The 20,822-nt window shown below is 32.5% G+C and overlaps 1 protein-coding gene across 1 annotated transcript in view; it reads left to right on the plus strand.

Annotated features, from left to right (window-relative positions):
• Positions 1 to 20,822, plus strand: part of CSMD3 (CUB and Sushi multiple domains 3) — a 1,469,335-nt gene that overhangs the window by 154,323 nt on the left and 1,294,190 nt on the right. Inside the window, exon 2 of the mRNA XM_061439111.1 lies at positions 11,832 to 12,054. Within this exon, the coding sequence (XP_061295095.1) occupies positions 11,832 to 12,054 (223 nt within the window). The remainder of the gene's footprint in view (positions 1 to 11,831; positions 12,055 to 20,822) is intronic.

Consider the following 20,822-nt stretch of genomic DNA (forward strand, 5'->3'; position numbering starts at 1 on the left):
TTTGTAAAAGCTAATATCCAGTACAGTGCTTGGTACCTAGCCCATACTCAGTGAATGATATTGCCTTAAACTACTGAATTCACTGTAAATTGTTTTGTTTGAATAGTTATATTAGTTAATTTTGTAATACACTTCAGATATAGATTTCAGAATGAAAGATTTTGTTGGTTAAAAAAATTGCTGAGATAGTAGCTGGTGTGACACAAAATGAAGAAGTATAAGTGATAAGAAATAAAGATAAAGCAACATAGTGCAATTTCTACATCTGACTCTGATGGAGTAGCATGCATTGGACAACTCTTTCATCAAAAACAAGGATACTGCTGCTACTGCTAAGTTGCTTTAGTTGTGTCCGACTCTGTGCGACCCCATAGACAGCAGCCCATCAGGCTACCCCGTCCCCGGGAATCTCAAGGCAATAACACTGGAGTGGGTTGCCATTTCCTTCTACAATGCATGAAAGTGAAAAGGGAAAGTGAAGTCGCTCAATCGTGTCCGACTCTTCGAGACCCCATGGACTGAAGCCCACCAGGTTCCTCTGTTCATGGGATTTTCCAGGCAAGAGTACTGGAGTGGGGTGCCATTGCCTTCTCCAAAAAAAAAGATAAAACCTTTAAAAGCCAAATAAAAAAGTACTTGTTGTTAGAACTAAATTACAATAAATACTGGAGACAATTTTTCAAATAGAAGAAAAATAAACCTAGATGAAAAGACTGAAATGATAAAACAAGCAAATATGTAGGTAAATCTAAATGTATGTTGAGTAATTAAGATAGTATTAGTGTTTTGGGGTGTTTAAATTATATGTAAACTTGTCTACAAAAACAGTATTACAAATATCATGGGGTGGGGTTTAGTTATAATTCTCTAATATTCTTGCTTTATTTGGTAAGTGATGAGGCCTAATTTGTAATTGACCCAAATAATCCAGAATACACTTTTTACTCTCTATGGTTACTACTATCAAAACATGACACTAGCAAGCTAATAGAAAAAATGCAGTTTAAAGGCCTAACATAAAAGAACGCAAAAGGAGGAAGTAAAAGAACAAAAATCAGGCAAAAGAAACAGAAAACAAATACAAAAAAGTAAATTTAAATAGAGTAAATACTCCAAAAGTAAAGATTGTCACGAGTTTAAAAAGACAAAAATAAAGCACTAAACATCGAAATAAGAAATATAAGAAATCTACTCAGACTATAATAAGTATAGACTCTAACATAAATAACTGAATATATCTATACTAATGTCAGATAAAGTAGACCTTATGTGAATAATCATATGAATAATAAATGTTATGTTGTCTTAAGCATTATGCCTTGTATCTATGACATGCACTTTATATACATTATTTTTAATTCTTATAAAATAGTTTTAATTATGAAAGTATGGTCCAAGAAACATAAATGACATACAAAGCTTGTATAATATTTATCCACAACAAGAGGGAGTGAAAGCCATTGATCAATCCAAAGGAAAAATTTTAAAATTTATAAACTATTATGTGCTATGCAAAATTAATTACTATTATTCTACCAGAAGATAACACTGGAAAAGTCAATAAAATTGACAAACTACTAGCAAGAGTGATAAAGAAAATTGAGAAAGGACAGAAACTACCAATATTAGGTATAAAAGAGGAGAGACGCAACACAGACCTTACAGACATCAAAAGATAATAAGTGTATGTTATGAATAATTCTGTATGCATCTGTTTAACAACTTAGAATGCACCAGTTAATTAAACACACACACACATACTGTATGAAATAAGTAATATGTAATAGCCCTAAGCCTTATAACTATTAATGCAATATAATTCATAATAACAAAACTCCCCTAAAAGAAATCTAGTGCAGATGATTCGATGGATAATTCTAAAAAGATTTAAAGATGATTTAACATTAATTCTACATAGTATCTTCCAGAAATACAAAAGGAAGGAACACTTTCCATTTAATCCTTATAAAGCTGACACTATAAATTTCAAAACTAGATAAACACAGTACATAAAACTAATATCCTTTATGAATATATATGAAAAAATATTAGCAAACAGAATTCAACAATATAAAAAATGATTGTAGTATAGCATGACCAAATAGGTTTTATTACAAAATTGCAAGAATGGTCCTATCTTCAAAAATCAATCAGTGCAATCCATAGAACTAAGGTTAAAAATGAAAAATCATTGCTCCTAACGCAAGAAAATAATATGAAAGGTATAAATATTAGAAAGAAAGAATTTAAAATGTCCCTTGTTGTGGGTGTCATGATAAGCTATATAGAAAATCCCATGGATTTACTAATAGACTCCTAGATTTAATAAGTGACTTCAGCCAGTCACAGATACAAACTAAACATTTAAAAATCAATTATAAATTTTATATTCTAGCAGTAATATGTGGAGAAGGAAATGGCAACCCACTCTGGTATTCTCGCCTAGAGAATCCCATGGACAGAGGAGCCTTGTGGGCTACTGTCCATAGGGTCGCACAGAGTCAGACACGACTGAAGCGACTTAGCATGCATGCATGCATTGGAGAAGGAAATGGCAACCCACTCCAGTATTCTTGCCTGGAGAATCCCAGAGACAGAGGAGCCTGGTGGGCTGCTGTCTATGGGGTCGCACAGAGTCGGACACGACTGAAGCAACTTAGCAGCAGCAGCAGCAGCAGCAATACCATGTGGATGTCTTAATTAAAATAAAGTATCATTTATATTAAGAAAAAATAAACTACTTAGATTTGAATCCAACAAAACATGTCCAGGGATTGTCTGCAGAAAGCTAAGCAAGACTGAAGAAAGAAAGCACAGAAGATTCAAATAAATGGAGAGAAATATTGTGTTTACAAAATGAAAATCTGAACATAGTAAAAATATCTGTTTTCCACAAAGAGATATATAGGTTTAATCTGAGCAAGATTTTTTTGTGGATATAGATTAGATCATGCTAAAATATATTTGAAAATGCAAAGTAACTAGATGAGCTAAACCATTTTGAAAAATAATGAAGTGGAAGGAATCAGCTTGATTTTAAAGCTTCTTTTGTAACTACTGTGATAAAAAATGTGGCACAGGCAGTAGATAGGAATAGACAGGAATAGAACAGAGAATCAGAGATAGGCCCACACAAATATGCCCAACTAATTTTGACAAAGCTGTAAAATTATTTCAATAGAGAGAGAAAAATAAAAGACTTACCAGCAAATGGTGCAACAACAGTTGGACATCCAAAGACAATAAATAAATAATAAATAACTTTTATCTAAGTCTGATGTATTACACATAAAAAATAACCAAAATGGATCACAACTTGAATGTGAAACCAAAGTCTACTAAACTTACAAAAACGAATAAGAGACTATTTAAGATCTAGAGCTTCAAAATAAATTCTTAGCATTTATACCAAAGCAGGATTTATAAAATAAAAAATTGATAAAGTGAAATTCATCAAAATTAAAAAACTTTTACTGTGACAAATATCCTATTTAAAGGATGAAAAAATCAGTTACAGAATTTGAGGAAGATTTGGAAATCACATAGTTGAGAAAGTACTGCTATTCAGAAGACATAAAAACTCTAAAAATTCAACATTAAAAAAAACTCTAATTATCTAATTAGAATATAGACAAAAGTCATTCCTTAAACTTCATGTTAACTTAAAAAATCTTAAAATTGAAAGCTTATTTTAAAAGTTAAGCTATTCAATTTCCTTCTGATTCCCCCCAAATTAACTTTCTATACATTTAAGAGTTTATTTTTGAACTCTCAAGTCTTTTAAGTTGCTTATGTCCATCCCTATGCCAGCTTTACACTATGTTGATTGCTGTAGCTTAGCTTTGCAATATCTTTTAAATTAATAAGTGTGAGTTATCCAACTTTGGTTTTCTCTTTCAAGATTGTTTTGGGTATTCTAAGTTCTTTATATTTTAGTATGATTTTAGTATAGTTTGTCAATTTCAGTAAAAAAAAAAAATCCCTATTCCTCCTAGGGATTACTTTGAAAAACTGTTAAAATTAATAAATCTAGCAAAGTTATGGGATACTAAATCAACATTTAAAAGTCATTTGTATTTCTAAGTACTCACACTGAACAATCTAAAAGAGGAAAGTAAACATCAAACCACTTATAATAACATCAAAAAAGAATAAAACACTTAGGAATAAACTTAACCAAGGAAGCAAAGACATGTTTTCTGAAAACACTGCAGAAAGAAAAAAAGTTTTAAAAAACACATGCAAAAATTGAAAGACATCCCATGTTCATAAATTTGAAGACAATATTGTTAAAATTTTCAGATTGCCCAAAGTGATATACAGATTCAATGCAAACCATATCAAAACTCCAATGGTATTTTTAATAGAAACAATAAAATAATCTAAAAATTCACATGGAACTACAAAGGATCCAAATAGTTAAAACAATCTTATAAAAGAAAAGTGAGGCTGTAGGCTCACATGTTCTGATTTTAAAATATATTACATAACTCTAGCAATCAAAACACTATGGTACTAGTGTAATTATAGAAACATCAACTAATGGAACAGATAGAGGACCCAGATGTAAACCAACACATATATAGTCAGCTGATCTTCAAAAAGGGTGTCAAGAATACACAATGAGGAAAGGAAGTTTCTTCAACAAATGGTGTTGGAAAAACAAGATATATGTAAGAGATTTAAATTTGATCTTTAATTTGCACTATACATAAAGATTGACTCAAAATTGATTAAATATTTAAACATAAGACCCAGACTATAGATCTCCTAGAAGAAAACTTAGGGGTAAAACTTCTTGACATTGGTTCCAACAATAATTTGTTGGATATGACATCAAAAGTACAGGCAATGAAAATAAAAATAGACAAGTGGGATATATCACAGTAAAAACTTCTATAAAACAAGAAAACAGAGTTAAAGGCAACCTATGGAGTGGAAGGAAATATTTGCAAACCATATATCTGATATCCCAAATTTACAAAGAACTTATGCAGTTCAATACCTAAAAAACAATAATTTAAAAATGGGCAAAGGACTTGGATAGACATTTCTGTAAAAAAGACAAACTAATGGCCTACGGCTATATGCTGAATATCACTCATCATCAGAAAGCTGCAAATTCAAACCACAAGGTCTATTCATAGCTATAGGATGGCCATTACCAATATCTATATCTCTTTATATATGGAGAAATTGGAGGACTTGTGCACTGATGTGAGAATGCAAAGCAGTGCAGCCACAATAGAAAACAGTGTAGAAGTTCTTCACCCTTGAAGAACCTAAAAATAAAACTACCATGTGACCCAGAAATCACATGGTCATTTATTCAAAAAATTAAAATCAGGATACTAAAGAGATACTTGCATTCTCAAGTTCATTACAACACTATGCATGATATCCAAGAAGTAGAAAAAATCCATATATACATTAAAGGGTGAATGAAGAAAATGAGATACATATATATATAATAGAAATCAACTTTTAAAAACAAGAAAGTGATGTCATAGGCTATACGATGATTGAACCTTGAGGATATTATGCTAAGTGACGCAAGCAAATTATAGAAGACCAAATAGTATTATGATTCCACTTATATGATATTTTCTAAAGTAGTTAAATTCAGAGAAGCAAAAAGTAGGATTTCAAGGGTTAGGGGAATGGGAAAATCAGGAGTTATTTTTCAATGGATATAGCGTTTCATTCAAGTAAGATAAAAAGTTCTAGAGAATTCTGTCTAAAATATACACTCCAAAATTGGTAAGAGGATATATTTCATATTATGTGTTGCTTACCACAGTAAAAGCTTTCCAGGTGCCTCAGTGGTAAAGAATCTGCCTGCCAATGCAGGAGACACAGGTTCAATCTCTGGGTCAGGAAGCTTCCTGGAGAAGGAAATGGTACACCATTCCAGTATTCCTGACTGGAAAATCCCATAGACACAGGAGCCTGGAGGGCTACAGCCCATGGGGTTGCAAAGAGTCAGACACAACTTAGCAACTGAACACACACACACACCACAATAAAAAGGGTAATTGCTACTATTGAATTCATTACAAGATTTTATCCCACAGATGTTATGTGTCAAAAAAGTGTGGGCTGGGCAGGAGAAATCTGATCAATATAATTGGGCACAAAAGCCCAACTACAGCAGATAAACACAAATGCGAAAAAAAAAATTAAGCACAAGTATGAATGTTGTTCTAGCATGGAACTTAGCACAAAAGAAAACAGAAAAAATTATAAAATATTCTAAAAATAGGCACTACATTATTCTGTAGTATGAAGGAAAGGTAAAATATGGACATGGAAGTAAAAAAGAAAATATCTAAAAAATCTATGTTGTTAACTAAATTCTTGTTGCTAACATGACCCAAATTATGGAAATTTTAGCTGTTTTTACAGTATAAATTGACTAAATGGACATTAAATGTTAAGATGTGAAAAATATAACAGAAGACATTCAGAAACTGTCAAAGACTGAATTTATGGAATTTTTCAATACCAGTTTTAAAGACCAGATTGCCATAAACACATACTGAACTATTTAGACTAAGTTTTGCTTTCACATGTTCTCATAGCAAAGTGTGCGTACCCTGATCATAGCACTTATTCTATACTAAATAAAATAATCTATATTCCCTTGCTATCTCATTTTGTAGTTTGTCATGAAAACAGGCTAAGATTATGTTCTTTTAGTAATTTTATGCTGAAAGCATTACATAAATGATGAATAGATGAACAAATATTGAAGAGAGCTCATCAAAGGGGATGGGGCTTCATGTGTACTATAAAGAGCAGCAAGGACTTGTGACTTTATGACAGCAATGAATAAGCAAAGTTGTTTAATTTAGAAATGTAAAAGTATATGAATGGCAATATGGATTACCGATAAATAATCAGAAACCTAAGCAACTGTATCCTAAAAGAGAAGTAAGAAAAGGTAAAGTAGCCATTGAAACATATGTGAAGGATACAACAAGGCAATTTACAAAAGATGAATAATAAATGAATTAAAACATAAGATATTTGATTCCAATACTACTCAGAAAAATACAAATAGAAAATAGAAAATATGCTTTTGCCTTGCAAAATTTGCCATGTGAAAAAAATCTAGTATCACTGAAATCAAAAGGGTTGGAAGTAGGAAAAACTTAATAATCTTGTGATAGCAGCAAAAATTTTTACCTTCTTGAAGATAGTTTGGCTATCCTCTAAGTTTAAAATTTAGTACTCTCATTTCTGGAATTTTATCTGCAGGATATATCACATAACCACACAAGGATATATGTTCAAAGTTGTTTTTTATACACATGAAACTACAAAGAACGAAGCCATCAAAAGAAGATATGTTAAACAAATTATAGTACAGGTATACCATATGCCATTTAACTATGTAGTCATTAAAAAAGGAAAGTACTGGACATATACATGTGAATCCAGAAAAATATCAGTGATATTTTACAAAGTTAAAAAATCCAGGAAAAATATGCTTTAGTATGACTATTTATAAAAAATATATCTAATATATAGAAATACACACATATCTGCATGAGCCAAGAAATGACCTGAAAAGATTAGCTAATAACATTGACTAACCTGTTTTGCTTTGAAAAACTATTTACTTCTAACCTTCTGTGTGTGAAAATTATCAACCTTCTGTTAGAAAAATGTACTTTATTATTAATACTGTGATGTTTAATCAAACATATATTAAAAATGAAAATAAAATGAACACAGATAAGAAACTTAAAAATAAGTGTAACTCCTAATTTGCCTAGAGAAAAAAAAAAAGAAAAGCAATTGAAATGCATGAATCAGCAGGCCCTTAAAGAAGTAGTGGACAAAGCTGAGCATGTTATTTTAGGACATATGTCCTTTTTCTAAAACCATCAGGAATATGGGGCTTGAAACTATATAAAACAGCCCATAGATCAGATTGCAGCTGAAGAGATTCATGCCTGCATTTAGTTATGAAGTTCAAATTGGAAGCTGTTCAGGCAGAAAACTAATAGAAATGGGTGATAGCTAATTAACCTAAGGCTTCAAAGTAATTGCTCTGCAAGAAGCAATTTTAAAAGGGGCTTTTCTCTTTTTTTTTTTTTTATTTTTGAAAATCATAAAATGCTCTGTATGACTCGGGCAAATGAGTAAAAACATAAATATACAAACGAATACTGAATTTTTGAAAATTTTTGCCTCATCCAACTTCTTGGCAAATTTTAGAAAAAGCAAAAGAATCACAAGACCTATGCCACATATCACATACTGAATAACCCATGCTCTCAACTTTGTTGTATATAAAGATAATCAGAGTATATTACTGAAGTCAATGTGGCTAGGAGGATAGGGTTATACTGATTAATCCAGTTATACTGATTAATCCAGTTCTGATCCATTCACTTCACCACTAGTCAATTGAGTCAGCTACTCCAAAGCATATAGCTATTTAGTGGAGAAGTGACTCCCCTAGCAAAAGCAAGGTGGTCATATGGAATGAATGGACAACAACCCAAATTAGCCTCCATGTGCCATAATTTACAACTCTGGCTTCACATCTTTGATGAATGGTTCCTTATACTTAAAAAAAATAGTTATACCTTTATTATATGTACTCATTCCTTCTGAGAGAGAGGCATCCCTAATGTCCTGCATCTCTACACCCAGTTCCAAATACAGATACTTGTGTAGTATGGCATTCTCTCATCCCAAATTAGCTGGACATCTCTCACAGCTTCATGGTACCTAAACTTCATGTAGGATGCATAGATGTGGAAATGAAATCTGGGAATTCTGATGAGAAATGATGAGAAATTTTCATTATAATTTCTGAAACTGAGGCAGGAAAGACAGGACCAGGACCAAGGACAGTCTCCTCAGGTAAAGGCATTAGGAAGGAGAGAAATATACCTCTTTGTTTTGCACTTAATGAAGCCATAACACATGGAGGAATGACATCTAAAACAGAAACTTCTTAACATCTGAACAAGAAACTCTGACCACAAAAATGGAGGAGCACATGCAGATAAAAATGTAGCTGATGACCCTATTGGACCTGCCACGTGTGGCACTTGGAGGGGGAGATTTAAGGGAAAATGACTCTTAGATTACATGTATAGTGGTTACAGGAGACAAATGTACAAGACCAGAAGCCAATGCAACCTTGGGCAATCCAGGCAACATCTCAACCATCCCCTCAATGAGTATTCCACCCCTAATCAAAAAGACCCTCCATCCAGTCAAAGGGCTAAAATAAGATAAAAAGAGGAATCAAGAATCCTGTAGTGCATTCCTCTGTGGCAAGGATGCCTGTACTCTTCCTCTTGTAGTGTGTAACTTTTGCTTTAAGCTTAATAAACCACATATTTGTTTTCTTTGCTCCTCAGCCACAATGTGGGGTGTTTGTGTGTTTGTGTGTGTTTATTTTTTCCTTGGTGTTTTGTGTTCCTTGTCCAAATTCTTTTGGACAAGTTAAACAAGAAACTGGACCTTTGATAAGATTTTCTGGTATCAAAACCATGGCTGCCTGGCTCTAGATCCAAGCTTTAATTTCATGTAGACTAGTCTAGGGGCTTCTCTGATAACTCAGCTCATAAAGAATCTGCCTGCAATGCAGGAAAACCCAGTTGGGAAGATTCCCTTGAGAAGTGATAGGTTACCCACTCCAGTATTAGGATTCCCTGTTGGCTCAGAAGGTAAACAATCCAATGCAATGTGGGAGACCTGGGTTGGATCCCTGGGTTGGGAAAATCCTCTGGAGGAGGCCATGGCAAACCCTCCAGTATTCTTGAGTGGAGAATCCCCATGGAGAGAGGAGCCTGGAAAGCTACAGATCATGGGGTCTCAAAGAGTCAGACATGACTGAGCAACTCTCCACAGACCAGTCTAGATAAATGTTGGGGACCATATTTTCTGATAAATCTTTGATCATTTCATTACCCAATATGACTACAGAATATCATATATTTATAAAAAACTCTTTAAGAAGCATGATATTTTTTCCAGGTATTTGAACAGTTAAGCTCTCAATAAAAACATCTATTTCGGCTTTATTGACTATGCCAAAACCTTTGACTGTGTGCATCACAATAAACTGTGGAAAATTCTTCAAGAGATGGGAATACCAGACCACCTGATCTGTCTCTTGAGAAATCTGTATGCAGGTCAGGAAGCAATAGTTAGAACTGGACATGGAACAACAGACTGGTTCCAAATAGGAAAAGGAGTACGTCAAGGCTGTGTATTGTCACCCTGCTTATTTAACTTATATGCAGAGTACATCATGAGAAACGCTGGGCTGGAAGAAGCACGAGATGGAATCAAGATTGCCGGAAGAAATATCAATAACCTCAGATATGCAGATGACACCACCCTTATGGCAGAAAGTGAAGAGGAACTAAAAAGCCTCTTGATGAAGATGAAACAGAAGAGTAAAATGTTGGCTTAAAGCTCAACATTCAGAAAACGAAGATCATGGCATCCGGTCCGATCACATGGGAAATAGATGGGGAAACAGGGGAAACAGTGTCAGACTTTATTTTTGGGAGCTCCAAAATCACTGCAGATGGTGACTGCAGCTATGAAATTAAAAGACGCTTACTCCTTGGAAGGAAAGTTATAGATAGCATATTCAAAAGCAGAGACATTACTTTGCCAACAAAGGTCCATCTAGTCAAGGCTATGGTTTTTCCAGTGGTCATGTATGGATGTGAGTGTTGGACTGTGAAAAAGGCTGAGGGCTGAAGAATTGATGCTTTTGAACTGTGGTGTTGGAGAAGACTCTTAAGAGTCCCTTGGACTGCAAGGAGAACCAACCAGTCCATTCTGAAGGAGATCAGCCCTGGGATTTCTTTGGAATGAATGATGCTAAAGCTGAAACTCACCTAATGCAAAGAGTTGACTCATGGAAAACAATCTGATGCTGGGAGGGATTGGGGGCAGGAGGAGAAGGGAACGACAGAGGATGAGGTGGCTGGATGGCATCACTGACTTGATGGACGTGAGTCTGAGTGAACTCCAGGAGTTGGTGATGGACAGGGAGGCCTGGCGTGCTGTGATTCATGGGGTCGCAAAGAGTCGGACACGACTGAGTGACTAAACTGAACTGAAGCTCTCAATAATTTAAACTTCCCATAGAACTAGTAAGAAAGTTCTTAAGATGGCAGCAGTAAGTTGTTCAGGATTCAGTTTTTCTCAACAACCTTCGGTGTCACTCCGATATGGTTTGTTTAGGATTTTGCTCTAGTCAAACGATCAATTACATAGTTTTGTTGTTGTTGTTGTTCTGGCTTTTTTTTTTCTTTTTTTTAGGTCTGAGCCATTTATACTTCTGCTAGAATCAGAGTGGGACAGATTTTTCTAAGGTGCATTGTTTACATGCTGAAGATTTGCATACACAAAAATGTTAGCACAATTTACTAAGACAAACTTCAGTTAATATTTCAAGACCCAAAATGCATACTAACATCATTAAATTTAAATGGTTGTGTATGAGTGTCCACAATTTGATTGGAACTACTTCTAGGATTGTGCTTGCATGTTAGATCATGTAATGGATAATGAATCAGTAGTATGGAGGATTTTATTTCATCAACTGGTTTGTAACTAAGCACAAGTTGTATGATAAATAACATGTCTTCTAGTATTTTGCTATTGGTGCTTTCCTATTTAAAAAATAGATAATTTACCTAATTCTTAAATTGTTATTTACAAAATTATTGTAGCATGGGTCTTAGGAAAAAAAAGGCTTTTTTTTCAGAATAATATGTCTTCTAGATTGTTCTTGTTTTTATTAATAATATTAATGTCTATTTATTTGTCTTTTATTACAGGATTTATTTATACATGTGGTGGAACTTTAAAAGGACTGAATGGCACTATAGAAAGCCCTGGTTTTCCATATGGATATCCAAATGGTGCAAACTGTACGTGGGTAATAATAGCAGAAGAACGAAATAGAATACAAATTGTTTTTCAGTCATTTGCTCTAGAAGAAGAATATGACTACTTATCCTTATATGATGGACATCCTCATCCTACAAACTTTAGGACAAGGTTAGTGTATTTTGAATGGAAAAATGGATGGACATATTTAATGGGTAAAAGAAGTTTATTTTACAAAAGATGCTTAACATTTGTGTTGAAATTCAAGTATTACTCCTTTGGAAATATATCGTCTTATGAACAAATGAGCTCCATAGTCTGACTTCAGAACACTAGTAAATTATCTCTCCAAAAAGTGAATTTAAATTGAATTGTACCCCTTTAGAGTGGTTAACGGAGAAGGCAATGGCACCCCACTCCAGTACTCTTGCCTGGAAAATCCCATGGACGGAGGAGCCTGGTAGGCTGCAGTCCATGGGGTCGCTGAGAGTCGGACACGACTGAGCGACTTCTCTTTCACTTTTCACTTTCATGCATTGGAGAAGGAAATGGCAACCCACTCCAGTGTTCTTGCCTGGAGAATCCCAGGGACGGGGGAGCCTGGTGGGCTGATGTCTATGGGGTCACACAGAGTCGGACACGACTGAAGTGACTTAGCACAGCATAGCATAGAGTGGTTAAAGATATTTTGATTTTTAAAATTCTTGCCTCATGGTTTCATTCTTTATGGGCATGACTTTTAGTAACGTGAAAGCATGTAATGCATCTTTCAGTGGTATGTGACCAATTTTAATATACAATAATACGCAAAATATTAAAAATCAATGTTTATATAACAGAATACACTAATTTTAGATAATGTGTATAGTTTATAAACTTTAAATATCTGAGAAGTAAACCCTCTTACATCACCAACTGGGACATTCATGATTCTGTCCACACAAACCAAATTATTTATTTTTAAGTTAGTTAATAAAACAGATATGAAAACTAACTGGTACCCTGACTATTTAGAAGTGTTTCTTCAGTATTTCATTTTAGTATATCTAGACATAATTTATGCTGTATTGTCAAGAATTCTTTTTAAACATAAACCAATTCTAATTCAAACCAACAAATTTAAAATGTCAGATATCACATGTTTCATGTAGTCCTAGATTTTTACTAATGTGTGCATATTTTCCTTAACTATAGTGTACTGTCTTTATTGTAATTCAAAATATTCTAAGCAGATAATTTATAAGAATTAGAAACCCTTACATACTTGACTATGCTTGAGTTATGATTCTATGATTCTCTTATTTTTCCTAATAGTTGATTCTGTGTATTTGTCTTCCTGATCTACAGGAATAAGATTATCAACACTAAGTTTTTATACATTCATTGGTCTTCCATATTTTTTGCACTGATTTTTCATATCTTACATAAAAATTTGACATATATTATCTTCACTTTTACTAAGAAAACACGTAATGTATAGAGAAGATATTGGACCAGGAGATAAGGCTTGCATATTAGAGCTAACTTTGTTGTTCACTGGCTGTTTGAGCAATCCACAACAGCTATTCTTGTTTAAAATGGAAGGAGGTAAAAAAAAATAAATAAAAAATAAAATGGAAGGAGGTAATAATAATGAAAATCTGTCCATCTCACTATATTCTTCTGAATATCTCATGAGATAATGTATATGAAACTGCTTCATAAATATATAATATTTTTAGTACACATTTCAACTGTTTGCAGTCAGAATGACAGTTTAAAATGTCTGGAGTGTTTCCAAACACGTTTGTACAAAGATAATATCACTAGATTGATTACAGATTAAATTCTATTTTTCTTTCTTTCTTTTCTTTTTTTGCTCTACATTTATTTACTGAAGATTTCTAACTTAATTTCTTACTTCGTTTTACACTGTTAAATTCATAATATCTATTTATTTCAAAGATATACAGTATGGCAGACACATCAACAGTGTTCTTTCATTGTCATTGCCAATATCGTTAAAAGTTCCATGTCTTTTATTAATGATGCAGTCAAGATAGTGTGTGTGCCTGCCTGCACTAGTGGCAGTGTGTGGGTGTTTGCTTTCACCTAGTGAGGCCATGAAAGAAAATGGAAGACACTTCTCAGACTATCAGGTCAGCTAAAGTAATGTAAATAAAGCTAGAAGCACAAAGGTTTTGTGTATTTCCTTTACATTAGCAATGTATGCTATTATCATTGTGTAAATATGGAAAAAATAAAATTCTCCAAATGTTATCTAATAGTTTTAATCACTCCACTGATAATACTGTTTGTACAAGTATCTATCCTCTGTAGATACACTCAAAAATGAGAAAAAAAATTTTATTTTATCCCCATCCTTCTTTTTTTAAGCAACTTTCACCTCTGGGAAGTTAAATGATGCGATTCATGGGGTCGCAAAGAGTCGGACACGACTGAGCGACTGATCTGATCTGATCTGAAGATGGGGAAAATAAATTTATTGTTCTCATTCTTTCTTTCCTAATCTGTAAATGGGGAATAACAACATTAAATTTACAGAGCTTTTATGATGAATACAGTGTAATGAAAGTTCAATAAAACAAATCTTAAGCATTTAGTAAGTGATTCCCCTGTACCTGACACTATATCTTATAATTGTTACATTTAATTTCTCCCCTGTTTAAATAATGTGAAAACACCCCTATTAATATCATCATTTTACCATTTGGAAATTGGACTTATATTACTTGCCCAAGGTTAACACTGTTAAAAGTAACCAGAGGCAGGATCATCATTGCAATGCAGATTTGTCTGAGTTCTGAGATTAAGCTTATAAATAAATTAATTAATTATAAAACAAATTATATATAAGTATGTTTTATATATATATATATATATATCTCCATGGTTTGTTTATTGATTAAAGCCTATTTTTTCTTAGCAATATTAGGTAAAATTTAATGAATGAGATAAATGAAAAACAATAAAAAACAACTGAATAGTAGAACATACAAAGATATAAACAGAAAGATAAAGTATAAGTTTATTCTTGTTATGAGTTTATGAACTCAAGTACATTCTCTATAGCATTTTGGTTATTGTCAGTATATAATATATCTGTTGGTCCTTATGCTTAAAGAAATACTGTTGCTAATATTAGAGAACTGATTTTAATTAGCAAGACTTGGGGGGAAAATCCAGTATGTATCCTACAGCTCCTTCCAGACTGTGTTTGTACACAGTCTGCTGTTTGCTTAGAAGCCTAATCTGCTCCTGGCAGTTTGATTCATTTTTGTGTCTGTTCTTTGACTCACTGTTTTCTTGCTTTTTCTTTCTCTCACATCCTCACTTAATACATGTCCTTATGGTATGCCTGCTGCTTTCTGTCTTTCAGAAATTGATACTCATATATTGTTACTTTCCACGCACTCCAATAGACTTTTGATAAACAGCTTTCTATACTTGCCTTGCCTGGAGAAACCCAGGGACGGGGAAGCCTGGTGGGCTGCTGTCTATGGGATCACACAGAGTCGGACACGACTGAAGTGACTTAGCTTGGCTTATACTTGCCTTGTAAGAACACAGAAAAGATGATCTATAGGTCTTATCATTCTTGCTTGTATAAGAGATATATTCAGTTTTGTAATCACAATTTTATTTTTTAAAACTATTTTCTAAACTCCAATTATTGATGATTCTGCTTGTTTTTATCTCATTGTTTTAAAATTTATTAAATAAAAATTGATACTGCTGGCTGAATTTGATATTTAAATAGCAATGTACCATTGGAAAATTCCTTTATAATTATATCTTTAGCTTAAAACAAATTTGGTCTAGATGTGAAAAGAACAATTATAAGCTTTGTTTACTTTTTATTTTAATACTGTATTTTCTCAATAAGAAAGTTATATGCTGTTGCTTAGTCACTCAGTCATGTCTGACTCTTTGTGACCCCATGGACTGTGGCCCACCAGGCTCCTCTGTCTATGCGGGTTCTCCAGGCAATAAAACTGGAGTGGTATCTCATTGTAGTTTTGATTTACATTTCTCTAATAATGAGTGACATTGAGCATCTTTTCATGTGCTTGTTAGCCATCTGTATGTCTTCTTTTGAGAAATGTCTCTTTAGGTTTTTTGTCTACTTTTTGATTGGGTTGTTTGCTTTTCTGGTATTGAGTTGTATGAGCTGCTTGTATATTTTGGAAATTTATTCTTTGTCAGTTGTTTCCTTTGCTATTATTTTCTCCCATTCTGAGGGTTGTCTTTTGCCTTGTTTGTAGTTTCCTTTGCTGTGCAAAAGTTTTTAACTTTAACTAGGTCCCACTTGTTTATTTTTGTTTTTATTTCCATTACTCTAGGAAGTGGGTCATAGAAGATCTTGCTTTGATTTGTCATCGAGTATTCTGCCTTTGTTTTCCTCTAAGAGTTTAATAGTTTCTGGTCTTACATTTAGGTCTTTAATCCATTTTGAATTTATCTTTGTGTATGGCATTAGGTAGTGTTTTAATTTAATTCTTTTGCATGTAGATGTCCAGTTTTCCCAGCACCACTTACTGAAGAGGCTATCTTTGCCCCATTGTATATTCTTGTCTCCTTTGTCAAAAATAAGGTACCCGTAGGTGTGCAGGTTTATCTCTGGGTTCTCTGTCTTGTTCCACTGGTCTATATTTCTGTTTTCATGCCATGTTGTTTTGATGACTGTAGCTTTGTAATTTAGTCTGAAGTCAGGAAGGTTGATTCCTCCAACTCCATTCTTCTTTCTCAAGACTGTTTCGGTTATTTGGGGTCTTGTGTTTCCATATGAATTGTGAACATTTTTGTTCTAGTTCTGTGAAAAATATCATTAGTTATTTGATAAGGATTGCATTGAATCTGTAGATTGCATTTGGTATTATAGTCATTTTCACAATATTGATTCTTCCTACCCAGGGACATGGAATCTCTCTCCATCTGTTTACGTAGTCTTTGATTTCTTTTATCAGTGTCTTATAGTTTTCTGTGGAGTGGTCAATGGAAACTTGCTGTAAGATTAGGGAACTCAAACAGGGGCTCTGTGGAAGGCTGAAGGGTCAGATGGGGAGAGAGATTGGTGGGAGGTCCAGGAGGGAGGAGATGTGGGTGTACCTATGACTGATTCTTATTGGTGTATGATAGAAAACCACAAAATTCTGTAAAGCAATTATCCTTCAATTAAAGTATTTAAAAATCAATTAAAAAAAAAATAATACTGGAGTGGGTGGCCATGCCCTCCTCCAGGGGAGTCTTCCCAACCCAGGGATCAAACCCAGGTCTCCCACATTGCAGGTATATTCTTTACCATCTGAGCCACCAGGGAAGCCCAAGAAAGTTATACCAAGATGTGAAAAGAAAAAAAAAATCACTCAATCTCATGAAACAGAGATAGATATATTCATATATATAGGACCATACTATGTATATTATGTTCACATTTAATCTCCTTGCAATAATATATACATAAATTCACATGTGACTAGAATTTTTATAAGCGTCAAGTTTAGTGGCTGTTTGTCTTACTATAAGCATGATTATTTAATTATTCTATTATAAAATATTTTGTTTTTTGCCTTTCATAATTAATTCATATATAAGCATTAGAATTAATTCAGACAACAGGCTCACATCACAACCCCTAGATGAAAAGAATTCTGGAAAAATAACATTTTGTTCTAACCTCAATCATGAAAAGTGGCAAAGAGAAAGCTCAGAATCAGTCACATGACAGAAGATGTCATAGCATCAAAGTGTTTCATTCACATATTTTACTATTAATTTCAGTTTTAAGAATCTTATTTCTGTAAATAATTTGTTTGTAATTGAAAGAATAGGTATGTAATTTAAGAAGAAAAAGTATATGTTGTGGCCACTACTACACACCATGACCATCACATGAGGATAACCATCTCCAGTTTTTTTAATGACAACTTTAGAAATTATTTATACTTCAGATATTTATTTGTAAATTTCTTTTAAATTTTTCATGGAAGATCTGTTTCTATTCTTTCACTGTGAGCCTATGTATGTCCTTAAAACTAAATGAGAAAAATTGAAAGCATATTATAATGTAAATAATAACAAAAGTAATAATGTGTTGATATAAATTCAATGAGTATCATACAGAATCTAAAATATAAAAAATTGTATTCTAGTGCTAAAGGGCATAAAGTTGGAAAATGAAGATCCACACTATATTCAATGTTAAAATGACTAAATTTTATAAAGCTCTCATTCTTTGGAATCAAAATACAGAATTATCAAAAACTCCTAAAGTATTTTGGGTTATTTGGAAAAACGATATAGTATTTTGTCAAACTATCACATAGAAATTACAAGGAAAATATTTAAGTATAAGAAAAACGTTTAAGCTGCAAAATTAGAATGCACAATAAAAAGTAATAATTAGAATGTGGTATTGGCTGATATAAGAGTAGAAGATATTTGGAACAAATTTTATATGAATTCAGAGAAATAGGAGAAGATTATATCACACAAGATACTAATATAAATATGAGAAATATTTCCTATCATTATAATACATGAAAAAAATTTTAAAGAAAGACATAAGATATGGTTCCATGAATAAAAACATTTTCTGTGATCAAAATATATAGTGATCAAAATATATATCAAAATAAATATTTAAAGAATTATCAGAAGAAATAAAAATTTGACATTATATATACATACTCACACATATATATATACAAATAAATATGAGACACAACAGTTTGATGTGCCTAATAGAAAAAATTTTTAGAAATTAATATGAAATTTATAATATATATAGAAATATACAAAATATGAACAGTGAGTTCATAAAGAAAAAATGTTAAAAACTAATATACTGTAAAAAAATACAAGAATAAATATTTCTAGTGGTTTCAAAAAATAAATGAAAAGAACTATGTAATAATTTTCAAACAGAAAATTGTCTAAGACCTGAAAAACTGCAAACACTCTCAGTGAAGATATCCTGGTATTTTCATGCCTCACTAATGGGAATATAAGTGCATATAGATTTCTGAAAGATAACAAATTATCAAAAGTATCTACTCTTAAATTTTATAAATATCTGTCTCTCAAGTTATATACAGATTTTCTTTGCTGTTTTGTTTAAAGTAGCAAAATCATGAATGTTTAATAAGCAAAGGAGTAAATGTAGCAATTAGAAAACAAGTCTTATAAGAATAATTATGGATGGGGAGCTTCCAGATGGCACCAGTGGTAAAGAATTCACCTGCCTTTGCAGGAGACATAAGAGACATGGATTTGATCCCTAGGTCAGGAGGAGGACAGGGCAACTAGCTCCTGTATTCTTGCCTGGAGAATCCCATGGACAGAGGAGACTGGCAGGCTATAGTCCATAGGGTCACAAAGAGTCGGACATGACTGAAGTGACTTAGCAAACACAAAGGTTCATGACATATTACCAGCTAGAGTAAAAAATAGATTTCAAAACAGTATATATAATAATGTAATGAGATAGCTTGTACATATATCTGTGTGTCTTTGTGTATTTGTGAACTGAAGGATTTATTACAAAATGGTAACTATGGTCATCTCATGGTAATGGAATTAAGAGGATTTATTCTTTTTATGCTAGCCCTTGATTTCTAAGACTTTTTACTTTTAATATCTAGTGACATTAGAAAAAACATATTCTGGTTTGCTTGTATCTCATCTGAGTTTCAAGAATATTTCCCACTGTATATCACTTAATGATTTAGTCTGAATTGTAAACTGGAAGAGATGAATATTAATATAAAAATGAACATTGACTAATTTCATGCTCAATAAGTTAGACTTTCAAATGAATCAGAACCATAAAATGAAACTTCATATTTGAACTTTTCAAATTTACAATCTGTTATCATACTAAAATAATAATGAAAAAACAATTGTGAAGAAAAAAAGTACTTTTTAAAGTTAAAAATTAGACAGCAAATTATTATAAATTTAAAATTATATAATTTATATAGTAAATTATTATAAAGTTAAAATTAGACAGTGTGTATATCAAAATTAAAATTATATAATTTATATAGTAAATTATTATAAAGTTAAAATTAGACAGTGTGTATATCAAAATTAATCTTTTTCTAAACAATTCTTTTATTGTCCAGATAATAGCCCTATATCAAGAGAAGCAAACTGAAAATGTACATATATATAGCATATATATATATGTGTGTGTGTGTGTATGTGTGTGTGTGTACATCTTGTTCTTGATGTCGACTAAAGGAGAAAACATTGAATATTTTGAATTGTTTAGATTAATAAATGCTATTAAAGGTCAGACTTTAAAATTGAGGCACACATTTTCCACAGCTCAATATACAGATCTTCAGTGGTAAAATTAAGTAAAATTTGACAAAATATACTCATTAACCCACACTCTTATGAATATATAAACATTTTCATAACCCCAGAAAATTTTATAGTTTTCCCTTCCAGTCAATGTCTTCTTCACAAGCAACTACTCTACTAATTTGTTTCATCAAGAATTACTTTTGCCCTTTCTAAATATTTGTATAAATTAAATGTTATAATATGTATTGCTTTCTTTTTTGATCTTTTTCACCCACATTGTGCCAACAGCTTGTTCCATTTTATTGTTGAGCAACATTTTATGAATTGTTCATTGTCTGTTTAAAAATACAATGAACATTCATACACAAGTTTTCATATGGATACATTTTCATTTGTCTTAGGTAAATATCTAATAAGAAAATTGTTTGGTTACTGGGTTAATATATTTTTAACTTCATTTTAAACACTTGTAATCAGCTCTCCAATTTTTACTACACCACGAACATATGGAAGTTCAGATTGTTCCACATCTTCAACAACATTTGAGATCAGCCTTGTGTTTTTATTTTTCATCTCTGTTATAACTACTGAATATTTTCTTATGTGTTTCCTGATCATTTATTGAT

Source organism: Bos javanicus, chromosome 14 (genome assembly GCF_032452875.1).
Source record: "Bos javanicus breed banteng chromosome 14, ARS-OSU_banteng_1.0, whole genome shotgun sequence".
Taxonomy (NCBI): domain Eukaryota; kingdom Metazoa; phylum Chordata; class Mammalia; order Artiodactyla; family Bovidae; genus Bos; species Bos javanicus.